Here is a 23,329-nt window from a genome sequence, read left to right as displayed (position 1 = left end):
TGGAACTTTCTGGTGTTACATAAAAGCCAGGAAATAAAAGATTAACGTTTTTTAAAAGGCAGTTTAAATGAGGTCATAAAAATTCATGATATCAATTTTAATTTACTCAGATTGCTAAACATATTTATATTATCAAGGAGAAATGTTGAAAGAAGTGCTGTTGGGCAAGAATAAGAACCAACATTTTCTATTAACGTCCATCTGCAGGGATCACCTGAACATTTCAACCAAAAAGTTCTGAACAGAAAGAAAACTTACAACAATATAAGAATATTTGAGTACTTTATTGGGATAAGTGCTTTGGAGTCCTCTGCCTTGATAAACGATATACAAATTAAGGTTTTTTTTTTCCTTCCACCTTTTCCTTCAAAACTGCCTTTAATCTTTGAGGGATATGTTCAAAAAAGTTGTGCAGTGATTTGGTTCTTGTAGATTTTTGGTGTGAATCGTGTATTTCACCACATCCCAAAGGAGCTTAATGGGATTTAGATCTGGTGACTGTGGAGACCAATGAAACAGCCAATTTGATGAGATATAAACATTTCGATATGCTACATGGTAGCCATCAGAAGGTTTGAATTACACCAAATTTGAAGAAGCCTGCAACTGAAGACAGAAAATGGTCCAGTCAAAGTCACCGGAAAATCTATTTTCTTTTCCATTCTGATGCTCACTCTGAACTACAGAAAGTCAGATAAGATATGTTTTTACTTATTCTTGAAAGATAAACTGTATGTCTTCTCAACAGAATTATTTAAACTTCATGGGCAACACTGAATTTACCAATCACATAATCTTTGTGCCTGTTTTTAATTGTCCCCTGCCTATTTATGCAAACATTTTTCACATCTGTTTTTTTTTTTTTGACATCTGTCACGATATGTTTATTTATAGTAAGTCTGATGAAACAATTCCCTCTGCAGTTGTCAACCCTCAGCAGCACCAATGGAAACGTCATACTTATGCATTATTAGTATAAAGTAATTGAAAATACTGCACACAAAAATCATTTATGTATTTTCCCATGTGTTGTTGGGTTCCATGGCCTCTCACGTTTAATGAATACCCCAAACCTTTCCTGGATTTATTTCTTTAGAGAACACTGCCCTCTTCTGGCTATCTGCGGCAGCACATAACAAGCTTTCTAGATTCTTCTCCTGTAAATCCAATTTTATTGTTCTGATTTTATTAAATAAATATTTTAAAGCATAACATGGGTTTATGTGGCCTGGTTTATTTTATCTAGAATTATTCGTGTTATTTATAATAAAAAAAATTAATTTGTGGCCTAACTTAGCATATTTCTACTTTTTCTCCTTTACTTCAAAATAAAGTAATACATGTTTTAGATTTTATAAAGGTACAATTTTTAATTTACAACATTCATCCATCCATTTTTTGTACACCCTTTTCCCTACTGGGGTTGGGAGGGCTGCTGGTGCCTCTCCAGCTAACGTTCCGGCCGAGAGGCAGGGTACACCCTGGACAGGTCGCCAGTCTGTCGCAGGGCAACACAGAGACAGACAGTAAATTCACATAAATTACTTAATGCCTATCATTTATATTTTACATTCTTGAAGTTTATTTTATAAATTATATTATCCTACTTTATAGTACTTACTATTCAAGTTATACTCTTTATTTTGCTATTTGTTTATTTTAGAATTCAGAAATACTATTTTTAAAATAAAATCAGTGTTCATAAAGTTGAAAGCAAAAAAATATAAATATTTTGCCCTTAGTTCACGGCTTATGATGTTTTGCTCATCTGGTCACACCGGATGTAGCCAAAGTTCTAATGTCGTGCTTTTCGTAGAGACGCCGCCCCTCCAGATTGCTCCGTAAATCAAAACCAACGCATCCTTCTCATCACTGCGCCATCGCCTGTTGCGTTAGCTTGCTGTTCAAAGGGGGCGAATCGCTTGTGCACCAAAAAGGACGACCTAAATTGCAATTTGACCGATTTTACGAAAAAACAAGACATTTTGCTCGTACAGGTCGTGGTGAGTATTTTGTCCCCAGACATTTTTTCATTTTTCCCTCCTTTTTCTTTTCTTTTTGGATTTTTTCCACGGTGATTTTCCATTTTGCGAGTGGACAGAATGTGCTGGCTAGCAGGGTTAGCTGGCTTAGCTAACGTGGAAATGCTTGTCCCCCTCAAAGACAAAAAAACGCAGATTGGTTTTTTTTTTTAGAGCCACAACATGTTGGAAGCATCTTAGATACACTTTGAACTATTTTTGCAAGTTTGCCTAGCTTTATATTTTTCTTTGACGGGACTGATTTGTTTTTGGCTCGCTTTTCAGACAGTCGGACAGCTAACGTTAGCTTCAGCTAACAGCGTCAGAGGCAGCAAAATTTTAATCCCTTTCAGATTATTGACGGCATATTTATCAGAATTTTTCAGGTTTTGATTTTTTTCACAAAAACTGGTCAGATTGGTGTTTATTTTTTCGTGCCTTTTTTTAGTTGGTGGTTAGCTAACGCTAGCAGCGCTAGCCGGCATGGAGCGCTACCAAGGCTAGTGCAGGCCTTGTGATTCACACTTGAGCACAGAAGAGGGCGCTGTTGGTGTCCAGGCGGGTGTGTTGTTGATTGATTTGGGTTGTTTTTGTGAATCGTTGTCTTCGGACATTTTTTTTCTCACTTTTTCTTCACTTTTTTTTTTTACGGAGTTTTCCCCAGTTTTTCCCTCGCATGGTGATTTTTTTTTAAGCTTTGGATTGCAAGTTTTAACACATAACATGATAAATGCACATTTAATTAAACATGATGTATGAAAAGTGTCTTCCTTTGGCTGTTATGTGTTTCTCTGCATTCACTTATAGGTACATCCCCTTAAGGCTTCTACATTCCATCCTCATGTTTAGCATATAAATAAAAGGTTAAAAGTCAATTCATACGTAGAGGACTAATGACCAATGGGATTGTTTGGAAATGGGCCTCAGTCATTATATAAAGAATATGAAATATATCCATTCACATAACTGAGAGACTCCACTAACATGGATGCTGTTGTATAAAAATGTTGCTGCTTTTCTCTTTGTAGTTAAAAGTAATATTGTCGGTTATCTGCAGCTATTTTGTTATAAATGCAAAGTCTTTTATTTTTTTGAAATTTTTAGGTGTCTCTGACCTTTTAAATCATGCTTTGTTGGAGCAAAACACATCTAAGACCTGCAGGACACTGCTGATCAGTTCCACAGTTGCCCATCCTTAATATTTTTGCAGCATCTTTACACTTTAGTGATTTCAGTGTGTATGAAAAATTTAAAAACTCATTAATAGTTGGTTTTACTAATGGTTTGCTTTGATGGAAGATATTTGAACATTTTACTGCTCGAATAAACAGATTTAGTCAAAACTTATTAGATTTAAAATAGTTGGTGTTATATAATGTAATGTTTTTGTGTCTTAGATTGATTTCTTAACCCTTTTAATTTAGATTTAAATTGATACTGCCTAGCTGTAGCTTTAAGGCACATTAAGCACCTATTTTTTGGGTGCTCTATGTTCTGGAGTTCCTGCACACACTCCGTCCAGCCCAGGTAAGATTTGGTGAACGATAACCCTGCCCAGCTTGACTGAGGATGTGTTTTCTGTCGCCTCAGTAAAAATTGCCAGGGGGCGAAGGTGAAGGTCCAGACACCAGCCCAAACTGAGCCCAGCCCACAGTGTCAAACGTCAGGCAGACGAGATCCCCGCACACAGACGCTATGGAGTGAGTGAACGTTGAATAAATCCCCCCCCACTGCGCTTTCCTTCTCTACCAGCAGGAGGGGGGCAGAGTTACTGTCCATATCACTGATGTTTTCACGGTTCTCCACCTGCAAACAGCAAAAATCCGATCTTAGACAGGAGCGGCGAGGCCATAAAAATAAACAATAAAAACAAAGTGCAGTTCTCACGGGTAACATTTAAGCTGCTCTGCATAACTTCCTTGTGTGCGTCCGCTTCACGTATTTACTTTAAAAGCTTTCTGTTTCTCCATGTGAGGAACTGCAGCGTGTGTTCGGTTGGGTTAGAGGAACATGAAGTGTTTAGGCTGCGTTCGCGTGAGAAAATGTGCACAGAGGAAGCGTTAAATAATGGTTGTCTATGTTTAGTTTTTGCATTAACCTAAAGAAGTCCCTGCTACCTCTTATGAAATTATTTGCATGTTTGGTGGTTTATATCTGTTTTGCAAGTCACATACCTTCATGTGGTTTTAATTTAAGTTTCTGAGGCCTGATGATGATTATTTTTTCCAGTACAACCAGTGCAGCAGGTTTAATAATGAGAATTCAGAATTGTTTGCATGAGTGAACCGATTTAGAGCAGCTGAACAGCCGGAGATGTATCGATCAATACTTACCTACAAAGACGGATTTATTAAGAAGATTTTAAGGATTATTAATTGAGGCATAGAAGATTTTTCTGGATAGTCTAGAAAGAAAAATATATATATATAAACAAAGTTTTTGCTTTGGGTTTATGTGTTTAGACCAAAAATACTGGAAGTTTTTAATTAGTAAACAGGGCAAAGTATCAAATTTTGACTAATTGATCACATATTAGAGAAAATAAAATGTGAATTATCAGATTGATTGATGCATCTCTAGAGAACTCGTTTCATTTGTAGATTTCTGCTCCACAGAAAGCTGTTTGAAGCCTAACTACTCAGAGGACTGAAGCGTCTCTCATTCTTTGTGAAAATCTCAAACCTTCGTATCCGTTTTGTCCGTCTGTTTCTCTTTCTCTCTCTCTTTCCGTCAGACGTTCATCCTCCACTTCCAGCCTCATGGCCAGCAGCAACGTCACCAACAAGACCGACCCACGCTCCCTCAACTCCCGGGTCTTCATCGGCAACCTCAACACCCTGCTGGTCACCAAGGCGGACGTGGAGGCCATCTTCTCCAAGTATGGGAAGATCGTCGGCTGCTCCGTCCACAAGGGCTACGCCTTCGTTCAGTACGCCAACGAGAGGAACGCCCGGGCCGCCGTCACGGGCGAGGACGGGAGGATGATCGTCGGACAAGTTCTCGGTGAGGACTTTAGCTTCTGCTAAACCTGAGGATTAATGTAAAATACTTCTTTCGTACCTAAAGTTTAGCCAAACTTTATTGATCTCAAAGGAAAACTAGGTGTTGTAACTCACATCATCAGAGTTTCTTCAATGTGTCGTCGTTGGCAGGAAGGATTTCCAGTAGCAGTCAGTCTTGCCACAAATCTGAGAACGCCTGAAGCCTGCTTCAGTGACGCTCTCGTGACCTTCATGACATGCTAACAGCTAAATGTTAGCCAGCACAGACGATACTCCATAGTAGCATGTTAGCAAGCACTGCTAATCCACCCTGTTTGCTTTTGCCACTCTTCTTTAAATCATTGTCTGGCTGTGTGGTTTGGACTCGGCCTAAAGCGACTAATCAGTAATTGAAATAATAATCATCTAATTTAGCAATTGATTCATCGTTAACTGGAGTAAACAGACTAAAAAAGGCAATTTGCTGAAAGAACCACATATTTAAAGCTTTACTGAAGCCAAAACTTTACAAACATATTTAATATAATAAAAAAGGCGTTCGTTAAGGGAATGCTAAGTTATTGCATTTTAGATAACAAAATGTTTATTTTCTTATTTAAAAAAGAAACAGAATTATGTATTTTCCAATTTTGTGTGGTTAAATGAGAGGGCACCAATTTATTTATTTAAATCCAATAATGGATAATAATCAATTACTGAAATAATTGAGCTACTTCTTTCTCTGCTCTGCATTCATAAATCCTTTTTTCAGTTCTGCAGGGACTTGGAGTCGTAGTTCAGATGTTATTTGAGCTTTTTATTTGCTGATCAGCTGCTTCTAGTTGTAAAAGCAACACCTTGTTGCCACAGTCACGCATCTGACACTGGAAGTTAAACAGAAACTAAAACAGCACAAGTCCTTCCAATTTCACAACATTTAAGACCAAAGGGAATAATTCTCCAAACATGGATCGCTTCAACAACAAAAAAATATCCATAACAAAAGTCTTTAATAAGAACAGAGCGAATCCGACATCCTGCTGCCATGTTTTCAAACTCTTTTAAGCTTCATTGAAAAAATTTATTCCCGGTTATAAACCAGGATTTGGATCCCTTTCTTTCAAATTGATTGCTATATTTAGCAGAAGTTAATGAATTAAATAAAAGCTAATTTAGGTCAGATTTTCAGTAAAAGTCTGGTTATAAAAACACAAACAATTTGTGTCAAACTTATAATTATCAGCAGTAATTTTACCCTGATTACAAATAAATGTTATAATAAACAAAATTGGATCATCTTTGAACTGGAGTAGGGGCCACAAAAAATTAATCCAAGTGCCACAAATGGCCTGCGGGCCACGCATTGGGCACCGCTGCCTAACGCAGAGCAGCTATGAAGGAAAGAGCTTTTACTTTTGTTGAAAGTTAGAATAAAATTATTAATTGTTATTTAGAAAATTAGAAAAAAAAGGTTTTCTGTTTTTGGTGTAATCATGTTATACTTATTTTTTTAAGTCATTGAGATCATAATTATTTTGACAGCGCAAAATTAATAAATACATAGATAAATCTTGTTTTAAACCTTAAAAGGTTCCTAAAAATATTTTTATTAAAGGAAATGAAATAATAGACATCAGAGAGAAATATAAATCTTTTATCATGATTTGTAAAAATCTTTAGTTGCATTTCAGTAAATAATCTCCTTGCATTAAAATGGAGAATTTTTGCAGGCTGAGTTTTAAAGAAACAAACGGATGTTTATCTTGTTTACTAGTTTGTGTGACTTTATGAGCCGTTTCTTCTTCTTTGTAGTAGATTTGAAGGTTCATTTGTAGATCTATATTATCTGTGTTGGACCCAAACATGCGGCAGTAATACGGTTTTACTTCTCAGTTCACATGTGGATCGGAACAAGTTTCGCTTGTCTGAGGAGAAAAACGTCTTTGTGTCTCGTCTCTCACACACGTTGCAAACACAAACATCCTTGTATTAAAAAAAAAAAGATTATATCTAACAGGAAGATATCACTGTATAGGGATAGAGAAATGACTGATGACTATAATTATGTAATGCAAAAACTGTGGTATACATTTGTACTCGGTTCCATTGAACTCTCACAACCAGGAGAGGTATGAGAGTAAAATGATAGACGAGCTGCTTTTTGACCATTTCAAAGTGGGGTTTGAGAAAACTGATTTGTTTTCTTCCTTTGTTTTTTTTTTTTCTTCTTGTAGTCCTCAATTCAGGAATTAATTAGGACAAAATTACAACTTTTAAATCAAAATCTGCTTAGACAAATGTTGGATGCAACACAGTGATCATCTTTTTTCTGCTTTCCTTCCGTTGTCATGGTAACAAGGACCACATCTACTCTGAAGTCCACTAAATCTGCTTTTAATTGCTGTATTAAAACTTTAAGTATATGAAGTGTATTCAAATTAAGACTTTATTGCTGACAAAATATTTATTTCAGATTTCTTCAGTTGAGCCCAAAATGCAAAAAGTATTTGAAGTTTTGAATCTAGACTCTTGTTCTTATTAAAAAAAAATCATGGTTAATTAAAATAGTTTATGCTTAATTCAGCAGATTTAAAAAAATCACAACATTTTTGGTAATTTTTAGTTTGTAAAATTTACAGTATATTTTCACAAAGTTTCAGGCTTCAGATTTGCAAAGCTCATAGACGTGTAAACAAAGTATTGACAAATAAAAATGCTCACCACACTTTTAAGATCTTTTTTTTCTGTAGGGCAGAAAACAAGGCATCCCTTTCCTGCAAATTACACATAAAGTCCTTTATTTGTGTTTTCAGTGAGAGAATATTGTGGGGGAAAAAATCAAGGATTTAGTTGATTTTTGCAAGGGACTCAACGTTTGTCATGATAATCTTGAAATGCAACAAACACTTTTAAAACTTGGATTGCAGCAAAGTTTGGTTTAATTAAATTCTGCCTTGGATTATTTTAGATCTATGTATTTAACTAATTTGACTTTTTTTTTTTAATCTGAAAGGAGCAAATTGCAAAACTTAAAGCTGGATTAATAACCACTTTATTACACATGGCTTAAAAGTTTTTATCTTAATTGATCGTTTCAAGCAGTGCAGCTATGTTTAAAATGTAAGTGTACCATTTAGGTGAAAGTTGTTCTTGTTTTGTCTGAAAGGTGTTTTTATCGTCACTCCGCTTCATGATCCGCTCTGTGTCTTTTACCTCAGACTGTAACCTCGCCGGAGAACCCAAACCGCACCGGTCAAAAACCTCCAAACGCTCGGCTGGAGACATGTACAGGTCGGTGTCTGACCAACAAGCGCCGCCTTTAGCTGATGCAAAGATGACAAACTGTTTTTAAAAGAGGCTTGGAGAAACACTCTGGGAATGCGACGGGTTTACATATTTTCACCGCTTTGTTTATGTTCTGCCTTGCAGTAGTTCTTCGTTTGACCTCGACTATGATTTTCAAAGAGACTACTACGACAGGTGAGTGAAAACCGTCTGGAAAAAACAGTCACTGAGCGCCTCAGTCAACACCAGCGTGATTTCTGTTTCGTTTCTTTTTTTTTCTGTGCGGTTCCAGAATGTACTCGTACCCGTCTCGCGTCCCCGCGCCGCCGCCGCTGTCGCGGGCCGTGATCCCGTCCAAACGCCCGCGGGTCAGCCTGAGTGGCGGGAGCAGCCGGCGGACCAAGAGCAGCTTCTCTTCATCAAAGAGCAGCCTGAGGACTTCGTCGTCCAGAACGAGTCAGTGCTCCCACCGAAAAAAACTTCAGTTCCTAAAGAACATTCATCACTGCAGCTGGAAGACATTTAGATATACAGAATACATAAAACAAGACAACATGGTTCAGGAATATAAAATCTGAAATTTTCCATTAAATTTCTGATATCTACATTTTTTTCCAAAATAGAAACTACAAATGACAGAGAATATTCTCAAAAAGTGACTTTTATTTGATTAAAAATGAAATCCTGATTTTTTTTTTTTTTTTTTTTTTTTTGCTGTACTATTTCCGATTTCAATCTATTTTTTTCTGAAATAGAAATAAGAAGTGACAGAAAATATTATTGAAAAGTGATTTTTTTTTCTTTAATCATCCCTTATGCTAGTTGTACACAGAGTTCTGATCGGCCTGTTGCAACAAGCAATAAATCAATTAATGCATGATAACTTAAAACAAACTCAATAATTGACATTTACATGATTGATTGTTGTTTTCGTGTCTCTTTGTTCCCAATATTGAATTCAGATCAACTTTATGACGAAATATTACGGCCAGGCTAAGTTTATTTTTAATTCCAAATAAAGTCTAAATAGAGACTAAAGCGTTAATATTACCAGAATAAAGTCGTAATATTAGCAGAATAATGTAGTAATACTGAGAACTCCTTCATGAAAACTAAAAAAATTTAAATGTGTAAAATTGAGTCAAGTTTTGCTTTATCGGTACTCAAGAGCAGCGATACTTCATAATAAAATTACTGAAGTAAAAATACTCCTAAAAGTACCTTTTTTTTCCCCCAAGAAAGTTACTAAAGTAAATGTAAAAGAGTAAATGTAACTAGTTACTACCAACTCTGGCTACAAATGATCAAGGGAATAATAAAGAAGTGCCATGTTGTTTCATTTTCAGCAACAAAATGCTTGTTTTCTTATGTTAAAATGAATTTGTTTTATTAATATTGTGCAAATAGGCTTCAATGGTTAAATGAAAAGCCTGCAGAATGTGCTGCTTTTTTATCTTATAGTCAGAATAACTGATAAAATATTAGTCTCTGGTTCAAATGTAGAACAGAGTTTAATCTTTTGTTTCCGTGCAGTGAGGGTGGACGAGCTGCAGACCATCAAGCGTGAACTGTCGCAGATTAAAAGCAAAGTGGACGACCTGCTGGAGAGCCTGGAGCGAATGGAGAAGGACCACAGCAAGAAGTCTGGTACGACGGCGACCGTTTCCACCAGAATACGGCCGTTAAGCTGATCTGATGCTGCAGGTTTTTAGTGAATTTTTGATGTGTGTTTTGTAGCAAAGAGCATAAAGCCAGAGCCGGGCGAGGTGACCTCACCGCCGCACTCCAGCAGCAAGAAGAACGACGGCATAAAGAGAGAGAGGGACAGCCAGGACATGAACAACTCGGATGAGGAGGAAGAGGACGACGATGATGAGGAGGAAGAGGAGGGAGACCTGCTGGAGGAGGAAGAGGTGAGAGCTGCGGCCTAAATTACTGATTTTACTTAAACTTTTTCAAAAAGTTGCTACTTTTTTTCAAGCTTTATTTTGGTTTCTCAAAAAAAGTTGAAATTGTTGCACAAAACTTTCCCCAAAAAACGCAGAATTTCAACACAATATTTAGAGGACAAATTACATTTTCAAATGCCTTCCTGAAATGACATCCAAGCAAATGTTACCATTTAGCATCATACATGTTTTCATATCGGAGGTTCGGCCTTCAAGAAATGTCATGGAGCAGGAATTTAATAGACGTCTATTTATCACTAATGAAAGCGACTTCTTCTAGAATCTGGAAATTATAAACAAGGATGAGCCAGATTAATGAAGGTCCACAATTCACTTTCTAATATCTTGGCTGAGTAATTTGGATTTTTCTGACATTAAACAAGGAGCAGTACAACTGAAATGTTAATAAAAATTTTACTCTTTGTTGTTCCCACATTCTTTAAAAAGGCATAATACTCTTTTGTGTTTGCATAAAAAGTTATGAAAGTTTATGACAGTAGTAATAATACGAAAAGTCGTAATAATAGTGCGAAAAGTCTGAATAATAGTGCGAAATGTCGTAATTCTAAGACAACTCCCACACAACAAGATATTTTAAATTAAAATGAGGAATATCTGACATCTTGTGAAGTTATACTTCAGCACCAGTTTTACAAATGACATTTTTTAAAATCTTTTTACACATCGGCATCAAAGTATTTTCAGCAGGACTTTGAGGCGATTGTTCAAATGTCTATTTACGTCAATTTCAAAGAAAGAACCTAAAAAATTGCCAATCTGATTACATTATAGAAGCTTTTTTGTCTTTAAAACCACATTTTTCTTGTAATTTTACATTTATTTTGCTAAAATTACTTTATTTTTGTAATTATAGAAAACTAACCCTAACACTAGAGAATATATAAACTTCTGAACTTGAAAAAAAAATCACTATTATTCTGGCTTTTAGCAATTTTTTTATCCTGAGTGCTAAAACAGAAAAAGTTTAGTCTGATTTACTGTATTTAAGTTGAAAGTATGTTATGATTTTTAACTTTTTAGTAGTTTTAACGTTGCAGTTCTGCTCTCAAATCCATCAGGTCAAGAGTCAGGAGAGGGAGGAAGAAGAGGAAGAGGAGGAAGGCGAACACGTGGAAGGAGACGAAGATGATGGCGACAGCGTGAATGGTGACGACGACTCGTAGGCGGAGACTCGGCGCGGCTTCCAGAAGGAGCTCCGACTCCTGTTTTAACACTCAACGTTGTAGATAGAAACACAAGTGTGCACGAAAACACAAGCATGGTGCGCACACCTTACTGTCATGTTGTCCCTGAAGATTTCCTTTTAGTTTTCGTTTAGTTGTCCAGTATTACTGTAACAGGAATATCTAGCTGTAGGTTTGTGTTTAGTTTTTTCTCTTCTCGTCTTCGTGTGGAGACGGGAACATGGACTAATAATGTTCTCAGAGACAACAGCTCGACGGACATCTCTTAAAGCGAGGACGAGAACTCAGCCACAGATTAGTTTTTAGCTTCTGCGTGTTTTTCTTCCTCCTCAGTGAGTTTCTTTGACCTTGTGTGTATGTTCATGTCAGTTTTTTATATATAAATATATAAACACACTTTTTAGTTTAACTGTAAAGAAATAAATTGCAATAAAACATTAAAATAAAATCTGAGCCTTTATTTTGCCCAAAAATCTGTTTTTATTAGTTCAATGTGACTTTGAAAAGCTAGAATTAGGGAAGCAAACAATCAAATTGCCATTAGTAGTTTGTTTGGATTAAAATGAGTTCAAATCATTAACTACCGTAATAACGTCCGCTTTGACCGCCTTTCATTGTTGTTTGGCCTCCATCCAGGAGGAGGCGATACTAATATTTCAGGCAAGAAGAGAAACAGAAACGGAATGATTTTTATGCGATTCTGTTTCGAAATATAAACACTACAAGATCCTTAAAGACTCCGCCCATTTCAGTTTTCTTTATAAACACTTAACTTTAACTGTAAAGAAACTAATTGCAATAAAACATTAAAATCAAACCATAGACTACTTGAGTTTCTTTTAGCTTTAAACTGTTAAGCGTGACTTTGTAAAACTAGAATTAGGAATACAAACAATTATTAAACATTGATTAATGGCTTGTTAAATTAAAATTAGTTAAAATATATTAACTAATGTCCGCTTCGACGGATATTTTAATTAGTTGCAGTGTTGTTTGGCCGCAAACCAGCAGAGGGCGCTGCTGTTCATCCTTCAGTCAGCCAGAAGAGAAACAAAGATGGCGGAGGCCACATCTGTTAGCAGGTAAGAAACGATCCAAATGGTGTGGAATTTAAAATGCGTTGTATGTGGTTCTGTCTAAAATGTAAACACTCGACAAGCTCCTTAAGTTGTTCATGACACTATAAAACCAAGATATTAGAAAGATAAACTGTTCTTTCTGCTTACAGAAGTTTTTAAGTCTCAGTTTTCTTCTGTTGTGAAAATGGCCACTTATCAATGAATCGTAATGCGATCGATAAGATCATTTAACTTTTGATTAATTCATTAACCTTGAATCATCAACTAGAAGGGGATACTAATTTCCAACTTTCAGTGTTAGTCACTTTCAATCTTCTTGTGAAGGTAAACTTAGTGAAGATATGCTAAGGTCTCACGTCATAAAACAGGTTTGACATGTTAATGGAACTTAGCAAATGCTGAAGTACTGAAACCTGTTCAAAAGAAAACAATGGAGACGTTTAAACATTCCCCACACTTCCTGATGTACCTGTTAGGCTTCCAGTAAAGGATTACAATGAATATTTATGTTAGTACCTATAAAATAGGGGGTGGTGTAAGAGCAGAAATGGTTTCGAAACGCATCAGTCAAAAGGTGTCATTGAACGTTTTTTAAAACTTGTCCTATTTTTCTCATTTGTGTTTTTTCACCTACTAAGCTAAGTTACAGGTTCAGTACGTCAAAAATACAAGCGAATATTCCTTTTAGCTTTTATAACCAAGATAGGTTGCTATTATTAAGCCCTAAAACCAGTGGTGGGAAGTAACGAAGTACAAGTACTTCGTTACTGTACTTAAGTACAGTAACGAAGTACAAGTACTTCGTTACTGTACTTAAGTACAGTACTTAAGTACAGTTTTCGTGTATCTGTACTTTACTTAAGTAGATTTAATAATGGATACTTTCTACTTTTACTCCACTACATTTTACAGTAAGTATCTGTACTTTCTACTTCACTACATTTCTACAGAACCGTCGCGTTACTCGTTACATCCACGTCGCATTTAGCTTTTTGTCCGTTAAAATGTGATGTTCAGGGACTTAAGGTGGCGCCGTAAAATCCAAGCAATAACGTGACTTACTGTCTGTTGTCACCCATCGCCTCCACCTTTACTCGCACGCGGAGCTCCAGACATGCGCAGTGGTGGATATCCGTCTAATCGTCAGTAATATAATAGCGCTGCATAAACCATGAGATATGGTGACATGTAAAACCAGCAGCGCTTCGCTTTAACAGACGGTGGGGACTTCGTGCAACTTTTAGCGTCACTTGGAAGGAAAGCTTAAAAGGTAAGATCTGTGGACGTGATGCTAGCAAAGCTAGCTGTACTGACTGAGACACATGCTGCATCTGCGATGAAAAAAAGTTGTCACTCATGCCATTGTGTGTTGACTGAGGTGTGGCATATGGGACAACGCTGTGACCAAAGTGCAATATAGTATAATATGACATTCAGGAACGATCCGATTCTTCTGGACGGATCTCTACTAAGTCCTAAGGACTGAAGCCTCTCTGGGTTCTTGTGTACACTGCAGTAGCTAACACATACACACGTTTATTTAATCGCCGAATAAGTAAAAGTTGAATGAACACAGAGCATGCTCATTGATTGATTTCGTCTCCTGTCATGGTGGCAAACATCGCAGTGGGAGGGAGGGTGAGAACAGTCACGGTGCTCCTTCTGCTTGGTTTCTTGTTGCGCCGTTGGACAGTGTTCATAGTTGAACGTTATTTACCGTTAATTGCGATGTTTCAGTTGTGGTTTCTGACATGGGCAATATAGGCAACCGTGCAGGGTGTTATTTTTCTAGGGATAGCAGGAGACCTCTGCTGATTGTAGCACAGCGATGAAAGCAAAACAGAATGAAATGAGTTTTAATTGATACTGGTTAAATATATTTCAGCTCTAAGTATTTAATATCTAGGTGTTTTTATGGGAATGTGGATCTTTCAGATCCATCTGAGAACCAATTTTGATAAACTTAATTTTATTGTGTCATGTAGCTCAGGACGCTGGTCTTGGTCTCGGGTTCAGTGGTCTTGACTACAACTCTGCTACGTGGCTCCTTGGTTGCATGTTCTCCCTCACCCACCTTCTTTCCATCCCCTTTCTGTTGGATTTCTTTCTGAATAAATGTCACTAATGAAGTTCATGCTATGTTAGGACAGTAGACAAGATGTTTCCATCCCTGAAATTATGATTCATAGAATCACATAAGTATAAACTGTTACAGAGAATAAACACAATAAGAACATGTTTAATCTGTGGCATTGTTCATTAAAATGGCACATTTCTTATGTATTAAAATTAAATATGATCAGTTCACTTAATGATATTAGCGATTAGGTTATGTATTCAGTGAGTACTTTTACTTTTAATACTTAAGTATTTTTAGAAGCCAGTACTTTTTTACTTTTACTTAAGTAAAATGTTAATGTGGTACTTTGACTTTTACTTGAGTACATTTTTGACTGTGTATTTGTACTTTTACGTAAGTAAATTTTTTGAGTACTTTCTCCACCACTGCCTAAAACAAATAATACATTGTTTGGTAGAATTGTATAGAAACTATTGTTGCACAATGCCCTCTGTTGTGCAATTATTTAAAGTTATTAAATCAAAGTTTTCATGTATTCTAATCAGTGGTGCAGGTGCCTGAAAACAGTCCAGCAGTATAGTATTTTTTTAAAAGAAAAATAAGGCATCGAGTTTGCTTAAGAAGGTTAGAATCAGATGATAAATGTCACAAACTAGAAAAAACATTTTACTATCTGATAAACTTATAGTTTTTTTGCAAAGATATGCTTTGTATCCAGCTACAACTTCTATCACCCGGAGAACATTTAAAGGGTTAAAAGACTAATGTCTACAATACAAGATGTAGAGAAACTCACCCATGCGTTTATCTTTCGTTGCATTGATTACTTTAAAATACTTATGTTAGTTTATAAATCACTGAGTGGCTTAACACTAAAATACATTAAAGTTCTGTTGTATGAAACTTTCAGACAGGTCAGGTTTTCTGGTTCTATTCTGCATCCCCAGAACCAAACATGGAGAATTTACCATTGAGTTTTTATGCTCCTCTGATCTGGAACTATAACTTAATAATAATTAGTTTTATTAATAAAAGTTGAAACATAAAGTCTGGATTACAGCTTTGCATTACTTCTGTTTATTTTGCTACAGTAATGTAATATTTTAGTTTTATCGTGTAAAGCACGTTGAGGTGTTTTTGTTGCTGAAATGTTTTATACAAATTAACTTGACTAAAATGAACAATCGGGGCACCGCAGGGCTCCGTGTTCGAGCACCTGACATATTAATGAGTAAAAGTCAGAGACAAACAGGTAAGACATTAACCCATATTTTTGGTGATGATAAAACATAACTGCACTTATTTAAATACATGCACAAAAATATTAAAATTTAATGTTTATTGTCAAAAAATACAGTTTATTAAGAAAAACCATGATGTGGTTATCAACATTTTCTCCTGATTTTTCCATTGCCCTTTGCTAAATGTCTCAAACTTTCACATTAAGTTTCTTACATATCTCGAAGCGAAGCAGAGTGCTCATAAATATGTGCTTTGTCATTTTACCAGAGTTCAACCACCTTTCATATCTTCTCACATACCAGCAAAAGGCATCAACTTGTGCCAAGTGGCTTGCTTTCTTTAGCCGTACCGTGACAGCTGGAGTGTTTGACGATCAGCTCCAGAATGTTGGTCGACTGCCAACGAGATTGAAATCTTGCTTTCGGTTTAGTCGTTTTTCTGGTGTAGTGAGTTCTTCTGTTTCTTCTGGCTAACCGACAGATAACTTTATCTACTTAATGAAAACAAGACAATCCTGAGCTGGGATGGGCTCCCATTAAGATGACAGATATAATAAACAGACGAGACCTGCTCACATTTCATTTCACACAGTAATAAAAGCATTTAAAGATAGTAATTGTATCAATAGATATGTTTACATTATTAAAAAATATATACCTTAGATCACCAAAAGGTTTGCAGAACCTGAGCTATTAGTTTCTTCATCTCGTAAGTGTTTAGAATAAACAGTGCAAAATATAATCTATACATCTATGAATTAGTTTTGTAAAAAGACTTCATAAACAACATGACACTCGGTTTTTGCTGCGTTTTAAAGCAGCACCCTTCACTGTGTCTTTGTGGGGTTATAACAGCTTCTTCTTCTCTGTGTTTGATCAGGCGAACGTCAGGATGGACAGTGTGAGGAAGCTGACCAGAGGCAACACAGCTGGAGGAGAAAGACAGAAAGACGTGTTAATTAGAGAAGGAATTAAGGCCCTAAAATGTCTTAAATTCATTAAAGAACATGTGAGTTGGTCTTTAATACACAAATCACAGGTCTTAAATTGTGTTATGTCAGGTCTAATCTTGAGTCGTGGGAATTTTCTGTCAGGAAAAGGTTTGACATCTTCATTGCGTGACTCAAGATGGTTAAAGCTACCGCTAACTAGCTGCTAATACTTGCTATCTTGCTAGCATTTTTGGGTCTGTCGTTGCTAAGCTGCTGCCAGGTGCTACAAAAAGAGCCATTTTTTTACATTTCTGTCATGATATGGGTCTTACATTTTATTCATAATGGTCTTTAAAAGTCTTAAATTTGAGATGGTGAAACCTGCATAAAGTCTGATCCCTGTGGAGAGTATTCATATGTATTATTTGTAACATCTTTGGATGTTAGGTATCTTCACAAAACATTATTTTGAATGTAGGAATATGTAGATCTAAATATTAATTACAGCACAGTTTCAATAGGCTCTCGCAGCGCTTAGCTGCTCGGGCCTAATTATCTCAGTGTGTAGCTTACCACTAGAATAGAGAGGATAGCTGCCCCCTGTTGGTGCTGCTGTGGTGTTTGTTGTCGAGTTTAGGAAGGTGGAAAGATCTATAGCATTACCAGCTTTAAAAGAGAGGACGGCATCAAATACACCTGAAAGAAAATCATTCTTTTTAATTCATGCCTCAAACATGCAAATTTCTATCATTTACTAAACTGTAAACAGCTAAACACGTAAACATTGTATACACAATGCAAAATGACAGTGTTTGTTTTTATATTTGTGCTCTTACCTCCAATGAGTTGTCCAGATGTGGTGACGATAATGTAGGTGGTATCGACGGCCCTGAGTGCAGCATCGGTGGTGGTATTCAGACCAGCGACGTTAAACGTACACTTGAGGTTGTCACCAGCGATGGTGTTTTGAACATCTGTCATAGCCTGAAGATTTGAAGTCAGAGTCATAAATGCTACTCCATAAAGATCTAGTAGATAAATTTTAAGTTAATAAATGTATCACGGTATTTTGTGAGTTTTGAAAACTCTTGCTTTCCTTTTTAGCATAGAAGTTATTTTGCTGAAGTAATTTTACAGATGTAGGAACAACTGGATGCTGTAAGTTAAGTCTTACCTTCGTCGCTACTGTATCGTTCCGAGTTTTAGTGGCGTTGTTATAAACCGTTGAGATGGTGAAGAAAGACCCGTTGTTTGAGCTGTTTTGAGCACAGACAAAAAGCATGATGTTCTGTGGAGAGAAGCAATGCAACATTTCAGTCAGAAATTATGAATATTGTTCAAAGTTATGACTTTAAGTTGTCTTCAGTTTAGCTTACTGTCCACCATCATTCGTCATAATATTTATGTTGCCTAATTTTATTAAGCTGAACACAGTAAACTAAGCCGAGATAAATTAAGTTCATGCATCTAAAGTAAACTAAGCTAAGTTAGGCTAAATGCAGCATAAATAAATTGAATCAAGCTAAAGTAAGCTTAGCTTAGCTAAATTATGATGTTAGTTAAGACTATTTGATTGACTTTCATCAGGAATATTTCCACTCAGTTTCAAAATTAATGTCATAAAGCCAGACTAAGCTAAAGTAAAACTCGCTAAACTAAGCTGAGTGTTATTTAGTGACAGCTAGCAACTATTATAAAAATGATAAGAATAATTTTAAAATGTAAAATTGCAGTTTTAACCAAAAAGTAAAAGGTTGTTTCTATTTCGTAGCTGTTTGATTTTTAAATAATTAAACCCTTAATATTTACATTTTGTGTCTGGGAGTCTACACTTCTCATATATTATGCATATTGTTACGCTAACTAGCAATATTTTGTATCTCCCTGTTTTTTTCCCAAACATTTATTCAGAATAACTTTTGAATGTAATAATAATTACATGTTTTACCTGAGATTGGCTCGTGGTGAGACCCACGGCGATGAATCCCGAAGAGTTCACAGACTTCCCACTGATCTCAAAGGCCAGGTCGATTCCATTTGGGGGGTTCAACTTTGTGGAGCGAGCAGATCCAAAAAGACACGTGGTGGTGTTGTCTGCAGGGTCGCAGGCATCAGGTTGCTGCACGCACTCTTTGGTTGAGCCACATCCTGTTTTAGAAATGACAACCTATGGAGACAAAAACAAAGCCAGAGTCAATAAACAGTCAAGAGATTCTTTAACTTCCTTGTTCTGGTGGAGCTTTAATGTGAAGATTAGATGCCATTTCTGTGTTAATTACATTTAAAAATCAGATTCTGTTTCCGTTTTCTTGCTCAGCCACTAAAACTTCTGTGTCAAAGCTAATGGGTAACTTCCTTCTGTCGTCTTGAGCTCCCAGTAAACTATCGGTTACAGTTTAACAAAACCAAACCAAAACATTTTGAGCTTTTGTTTGTTTCCCCAAGTCTTTCTATTTGTCCTCTGAGTTTTTAAAGGTTATTCAAACAGCAAAGCTTTTAAAAATTTCCACCAAATCTAAGAAAATTTGTTAGTAAGTTGGATTTTAGACATTTTTGTAAGTTCAGCACTGCAAAAACACAAAATGTTGCCAAATATTTACTTAGTTTCTAGTGCAAATATCTTAATACACTTGAGATAAGACAAGTAACTTTTCAGTGAGAAATAAAAATTATTTTTAAGTGAATAACTCCTTAATATTTATGAAAAAACACTTGTTCCACTGGCAGATAAATTCATTTATTCATTAGTGGAATAATCTAATAATGACACCTTTTCATCAATATTAAAGATTTACTTAAAACAATCTTACATCTTGCTGAAAGGTTTTCTATAACTTAGTTTTGTCTTTTTTAAAATGTATTAAAATATCTGAACTGGAAACTAGACCAAAAATTAGATTAGGTAATATTTTGTGTTTTTGCTGTGAGATCTTTTTATCTTGTAAGTACATCAAAGTTGTTGGTAATAAAGTAGATTAAAGTATTAACACTACAATAATAATAATAGTAAATACTAACCTGTGACAGGACTGGCTGGAAACTGAGAGCCAGGAAAACCATGAGTGTGGCGAAAGCCTGCATCATCTTATGCTCCATTTCTGCCTGGAAAATATAAATATTTATACAAATCATGTTAAAAAATTTGTTTTGAGGATTTTTATCTTTTAAAAAACATTCAAATGGAAAATTTAATTTTGCAATATGTTTTAACTTTGTATGAACAATTGAAATTTAATCAGGTAGAAAATACATATGATAGAAAAAAGATAAGATTTATGTTGTTATTTCTGTTCTTTTTCACAGAAATACATAAATAAATCTTACTTAAAGAGATTTATAAAATTACTTTGACTAAATGTATGTCTTCTGGTTTACTGAAAAATGATCAGATTTAAAGTTTTAATGTTTAAATAAGTAGAAAAACCCAAACCGGTTTTTGTAAAGAAACATAAAGTAAAGTCTTGACTTACTGGATGTGAAGGTTGGTTCAGTGAGGAGTTGTTGGCAGCTGGTGCTCTGGGGTTCTGTTCAGTGGGGGAAGCTGATGGCGCTTTTCTACAGCCACCTGGAAAGGGGCGGGGCTTAGCAGAAACACCTGTCTGGGTACCAGGATGACACAGGTGCACCTTTGTTTTATCTTTCTGTCAGTGGAAAAAAAGGTTTCTGTGGAACGAGTTTGACCACTGAGGGGATTTTTGAGATTCATTAGTCAGATGAGACATTCAGCTTTAGGTTGTACAATGAGTAGAGTTTTTTAGTGTAATGTTACAGGATCTCAACTGGATTTAACTAGGACACTTCTAGGACACCTTCATTTGCTCCTTCAGCAAAGCAAAAACACAAAATATTACCAAGTATTTTTGGTTTAGTTTATAGTCCAAATATCTTAGTACACTTGAAATAAGACAAAACTCACAATAAACCTTTCAGCAAGATATAGGAAATTGTTTTAAGTAAACGATTCATGAAATAAGTGTAAATATCAGTGTAACTAGTTTTGTTATCAATTTTAAGGAATTATTTACTTAAAACAAGCTCCTTTGTCTTTCTGAAAAGTTATTTACAAGTTATTTCAAGTGTGATAATTTGTTTGTACAAGAAACTAGATCAAAGATAACTTGGTAAGTTTTTCTGTTTTTGCAGTGTAGTGTCAGTTTGAAATGCTTTGTTAATTTTACCAAACTTTTTGTCACGTAGACCAAAATAGGCAAGTCAAAATCATTGGCAGGTTGAGAAAATAAACAGAAAAAACAAACTACATTTTTTGGAAACTGATGTTATTTATTGTAAAAAATAAAACTTAAAAATAAATTTCTTTTAAGTTTTGTTGTATTAAAAGAAAATAACCTAGTTTTGAAATTCTTTTAGTTTCGGTTGAATAAATTTATTCTCAGTTGTTAAACCGTATTTCGTTCATTTTATTTCGAAATTCTCGCTATGTTAATCCAAGTTTAGTATATTAAATAAAAGCAAAGAAGGATTTTCAGTAAAAGTTCTACTTATAAAAAGGATACTTTAAATATTTACACAAATCTTTTTTCAGAAAATTGTCAAGTCAATCGACTATTCCATTCCTACAAAAAAAATGTTTTCTATTGTAAGAAAATTATGTTGGTAATATCGTCAGCCTAATTAAACATTTAATAAACAGGTTTGTATCATTCTTGAACTGCAGATGTGGGCCACAAAAAATATTTCCAACGGCCACAATTGGCCCTCGAGCCACACTTTGGACACCCCTGTTGTAGATGAAACAGGATGTACGTCTTTCAAACCATTTTGTCTCGTCTTTTTGACCTTCTGGATGAAACATTGATGCACTTTTGAAGTAATTTTATTGTTATCATCAGATAAAACCTGAAAATACATAAAAATGTAACTAAATGTGTTTATTGCATCATAAAATTGGAAATTGTTCAAAATAGGAATCATAAGATCTCAAGAAAACCAGGAATTGTTATCAGCCTGGAGAACCCGGATTGGAGCGTTTATATTATGAAGCAAGTTTTTTATTACCTGAGATTTTAACCTTTGGGCCAAAAAATATAATTCCTAAAAGCTAAAATCAGCAAAATGGTTTTGGGATTTATTTTTACCTACTCAACAACAAACTAACAAATAAGATTTTTTTATATGATTTTTTGTAAGAATGGAAATGTAGATCCAAAATGTTTAATTGGTTTTTAGACGGTAACTTGTTAAATCAAAGGCATCCAGTTTGCTTTTGCTTTTTATTTTGGACTCCATTGAAAAAAAGTGAACAAACTATTCCATCTATTGTCAGCAATAAGAACAGAATCTAGGTCAGTCATCGTTTGAAACACTTACTACATTTAGCCAAGTTTAAGGTTAGTAGTTAAAATCACATTTTGGATTAATTTAGAGTCCTGGTTACCACTACAACAGAGGGAATCCAGAAAGTTTGGAAAAGATTAACACTTCGTGCTGCGTCTTACATTTTATAAGTAGATTTTAAAAGTCAGAGTTTTGTACTAATTTAATTAAATTTATTCTTGAAATGTGACCACAAAAAGTCAGTCCAGTGGCCGCAAATTGGCCCACACGCCCCACTTTGAACACCCTTGCAGTAAAGTCTTTTAAAAACACGTTAATACAGACCCATTCAATAAATTATAATGTTACTGAAAAAAATACACTTATGTTTGAACCTTCACCAAGTAAAAACAAATAAAATAGATTAATTAATTGGGTACAGATGTTTTCAAGCCTTCGTTTCTGCCAATTATGTTGATTTTCTGCTAAACAAGACATTTTAAATTAGAATATTAAGTCAAACTTGTTTTAAAAACAGAAAGTTTAGTTTAGAAACTAAAAGGTTAATCTAAAAGTCATAGCTTTGTCCTAAATTATCTCTTGAGGGCCACAAAAAAATTCATCTATTGGTCACACAATGGCCCACGCTCCCCACTTTGAACACCCTTGCTGTAAAATCCTGACACCTTCTCAGAGGTTAATCTAAAAGTCACAGTTTTAAAGAACGTAAATGTGGGCTAATTTGTACTAAAACCTTATTAAGGTGAAGAGTTAAAGCAGTATTTACACAGATTAATGAACTGGAATTTCAAACATAAAATAGTTGCGTTACAGCAGTGTTGAAATGTTTTCCCGGTGATGGGCCCACATGATGATTAGTTCATAACACCTGGAATGTGACACCTGAGACGTTTTTAAGGCTTTGACGTCATCAGGTAAAGAAAACCGGACAGTTTGGTGCCATGATGCCAAACGAGGAGGGGCTGCATTCCTTCCTAGCTACGCTCTGGTTTTACCTTTCAATTAGTCACTTAATGCTGGATGTTTCCCAAATTACGTCATCTGGATTTACAACCAGCAGCGCTGCAATTAAAACAAAAAATATATTTAAACAATTCGATCTGTTGTTTTAGAGGTGACCTACTGATTATATTTACAGGAAAATTTGATCCAAGTTGAAGACGATTATATTTCCTGAGATCGGTGTTTAAAACTGGGTCATGTTTCTGTTGTTACCAGAAAGACTCAGGAAAAAAAGTCTAATTTTAAAAACACTGAAACA

The 23,329-nt window shown here is 35.4% G+C and overlaps 2 protein-coding genes across 2 annotated transcripts; one reads left to right on the top strand and one right to left on the bottom strand.

Annotated features, from left to right (window-relative positions):
• Positions 1-1,846: 1,846 nt before the first annotated feature.
• On the top strand, positions 1,847-11,889 carry hnrnpca (heterogeneous nuclear ribonucleoprotein C a). The gene is made up of 9 exons (XM_015004984.2): positions 1,847-2,003; positions 3,612-3,721; positions 4,756-5,024; positions 8,221-8,293; positions 8,432-8,482; positions 8,580-8,743; positions 9,821-9,934; positions 10,025-10,200; positions 11,316-11,889. Exons 2-9 carry the CDS (start codon positions 3,717-3,719, stop codon positions 11,418-11,420), a joined length of 957 nt encoding a protein of 318 aa, XP_014860470.2. The 5' UTR covers positions 1,847-2,003; positions 3,612-3,716; the 3' UTR covers positions 11,421-11,889.
• A 4,035-nt stretch (positions 11,890-15,924) lies between these two features.
• LOC106928622 (ferric reductase 1-like) lies at positions 15,925-20,401 on the bottom strand. The gene is made up of 7 exons (XM_015004997.2): positions 20,244-20,401; positions 19,792-19,875; positions 18,722-18,940; positions 17,948-18,061; positions 17,610-17,757; positions 17,347-17,469; positions 15,925-16,770 (listed from the first exon to the last, which is right to left on the bottom strand). Exons 2-7 carry the CDS (start codon positions 19,867-19,869, stop codon positions 16,718-16,720), a joined length of 735 nt encoding a protein of 244 aa, XP_014860483.2. The 5' UTR covers positions 19,870-19,875; positions 20,244-20,401; the 3' UTR covers positions 15,925-16,717.
• Positions 20,402-23,329: the final 2,928 nt, after the last annotated feature.

This window comes from Poecilia mexicana, unplaced genomic scaffold (assembly GCF_051168715.1).
Source record: "Poecilia mexicana isolate PSO_F unplaced genomic scaffold, ASM5116871v1 scaffold_17, whole genome shotgun sequence".
Lineage (NCBI taxonomy): Eukaryota > Metazoa > Chordata > Actinopteri > Cyprinodontiformes > Poeciliidae > Poecilia > Poecilia mexicana.
The sequence above is the reverse complement of the archived record's forward strand: the minus strand, read 5'-3'. Positions and strand labels throughout refer to the sequence as shown.

Bases quoted from the DNA above. Each gene is read 5' to 3' on its own strand.
- hnrnpca (XM_015004984.2), top strand. The intron at 8,744-9,820 runs GTCAGTGCTCCC...GTTTCCGTGCAG, and splicing joins GACTTCGTCGTCCAGAACGA to TGAGGGTGGACGAGCTGCAG. The intron at 10,201-11,315 runs GTGAGAGCTGCG...CAAATCCATCAG, and splicing joins ACCTGCTGGAGGAGGAAGAG to GTCAAGAGTCAGGAGAGGGA.
- LOC106928622 (XM_015004997.2), bottom strand. From the start codon at position 19,869: ATGGAGCATAAGATGATGCAGGCTTTCGCCACACTCATGGTTTTCCTG. The intron at 17,470-17,609 runs GTAAGAGCACAA...ATTTTCTTTCAG, and splicing joins ATCTGGACAACTCATTGGAG to GTGTATTTGATGCCGTCCTC. The intron at 16,771-17,346 runs GTAAGCTACACA...TTTCTCCTCCAG, and splicing joins CTATCCTCTCTATTCTAGTG to CTGTGTTGCCTCTGGTCAGC.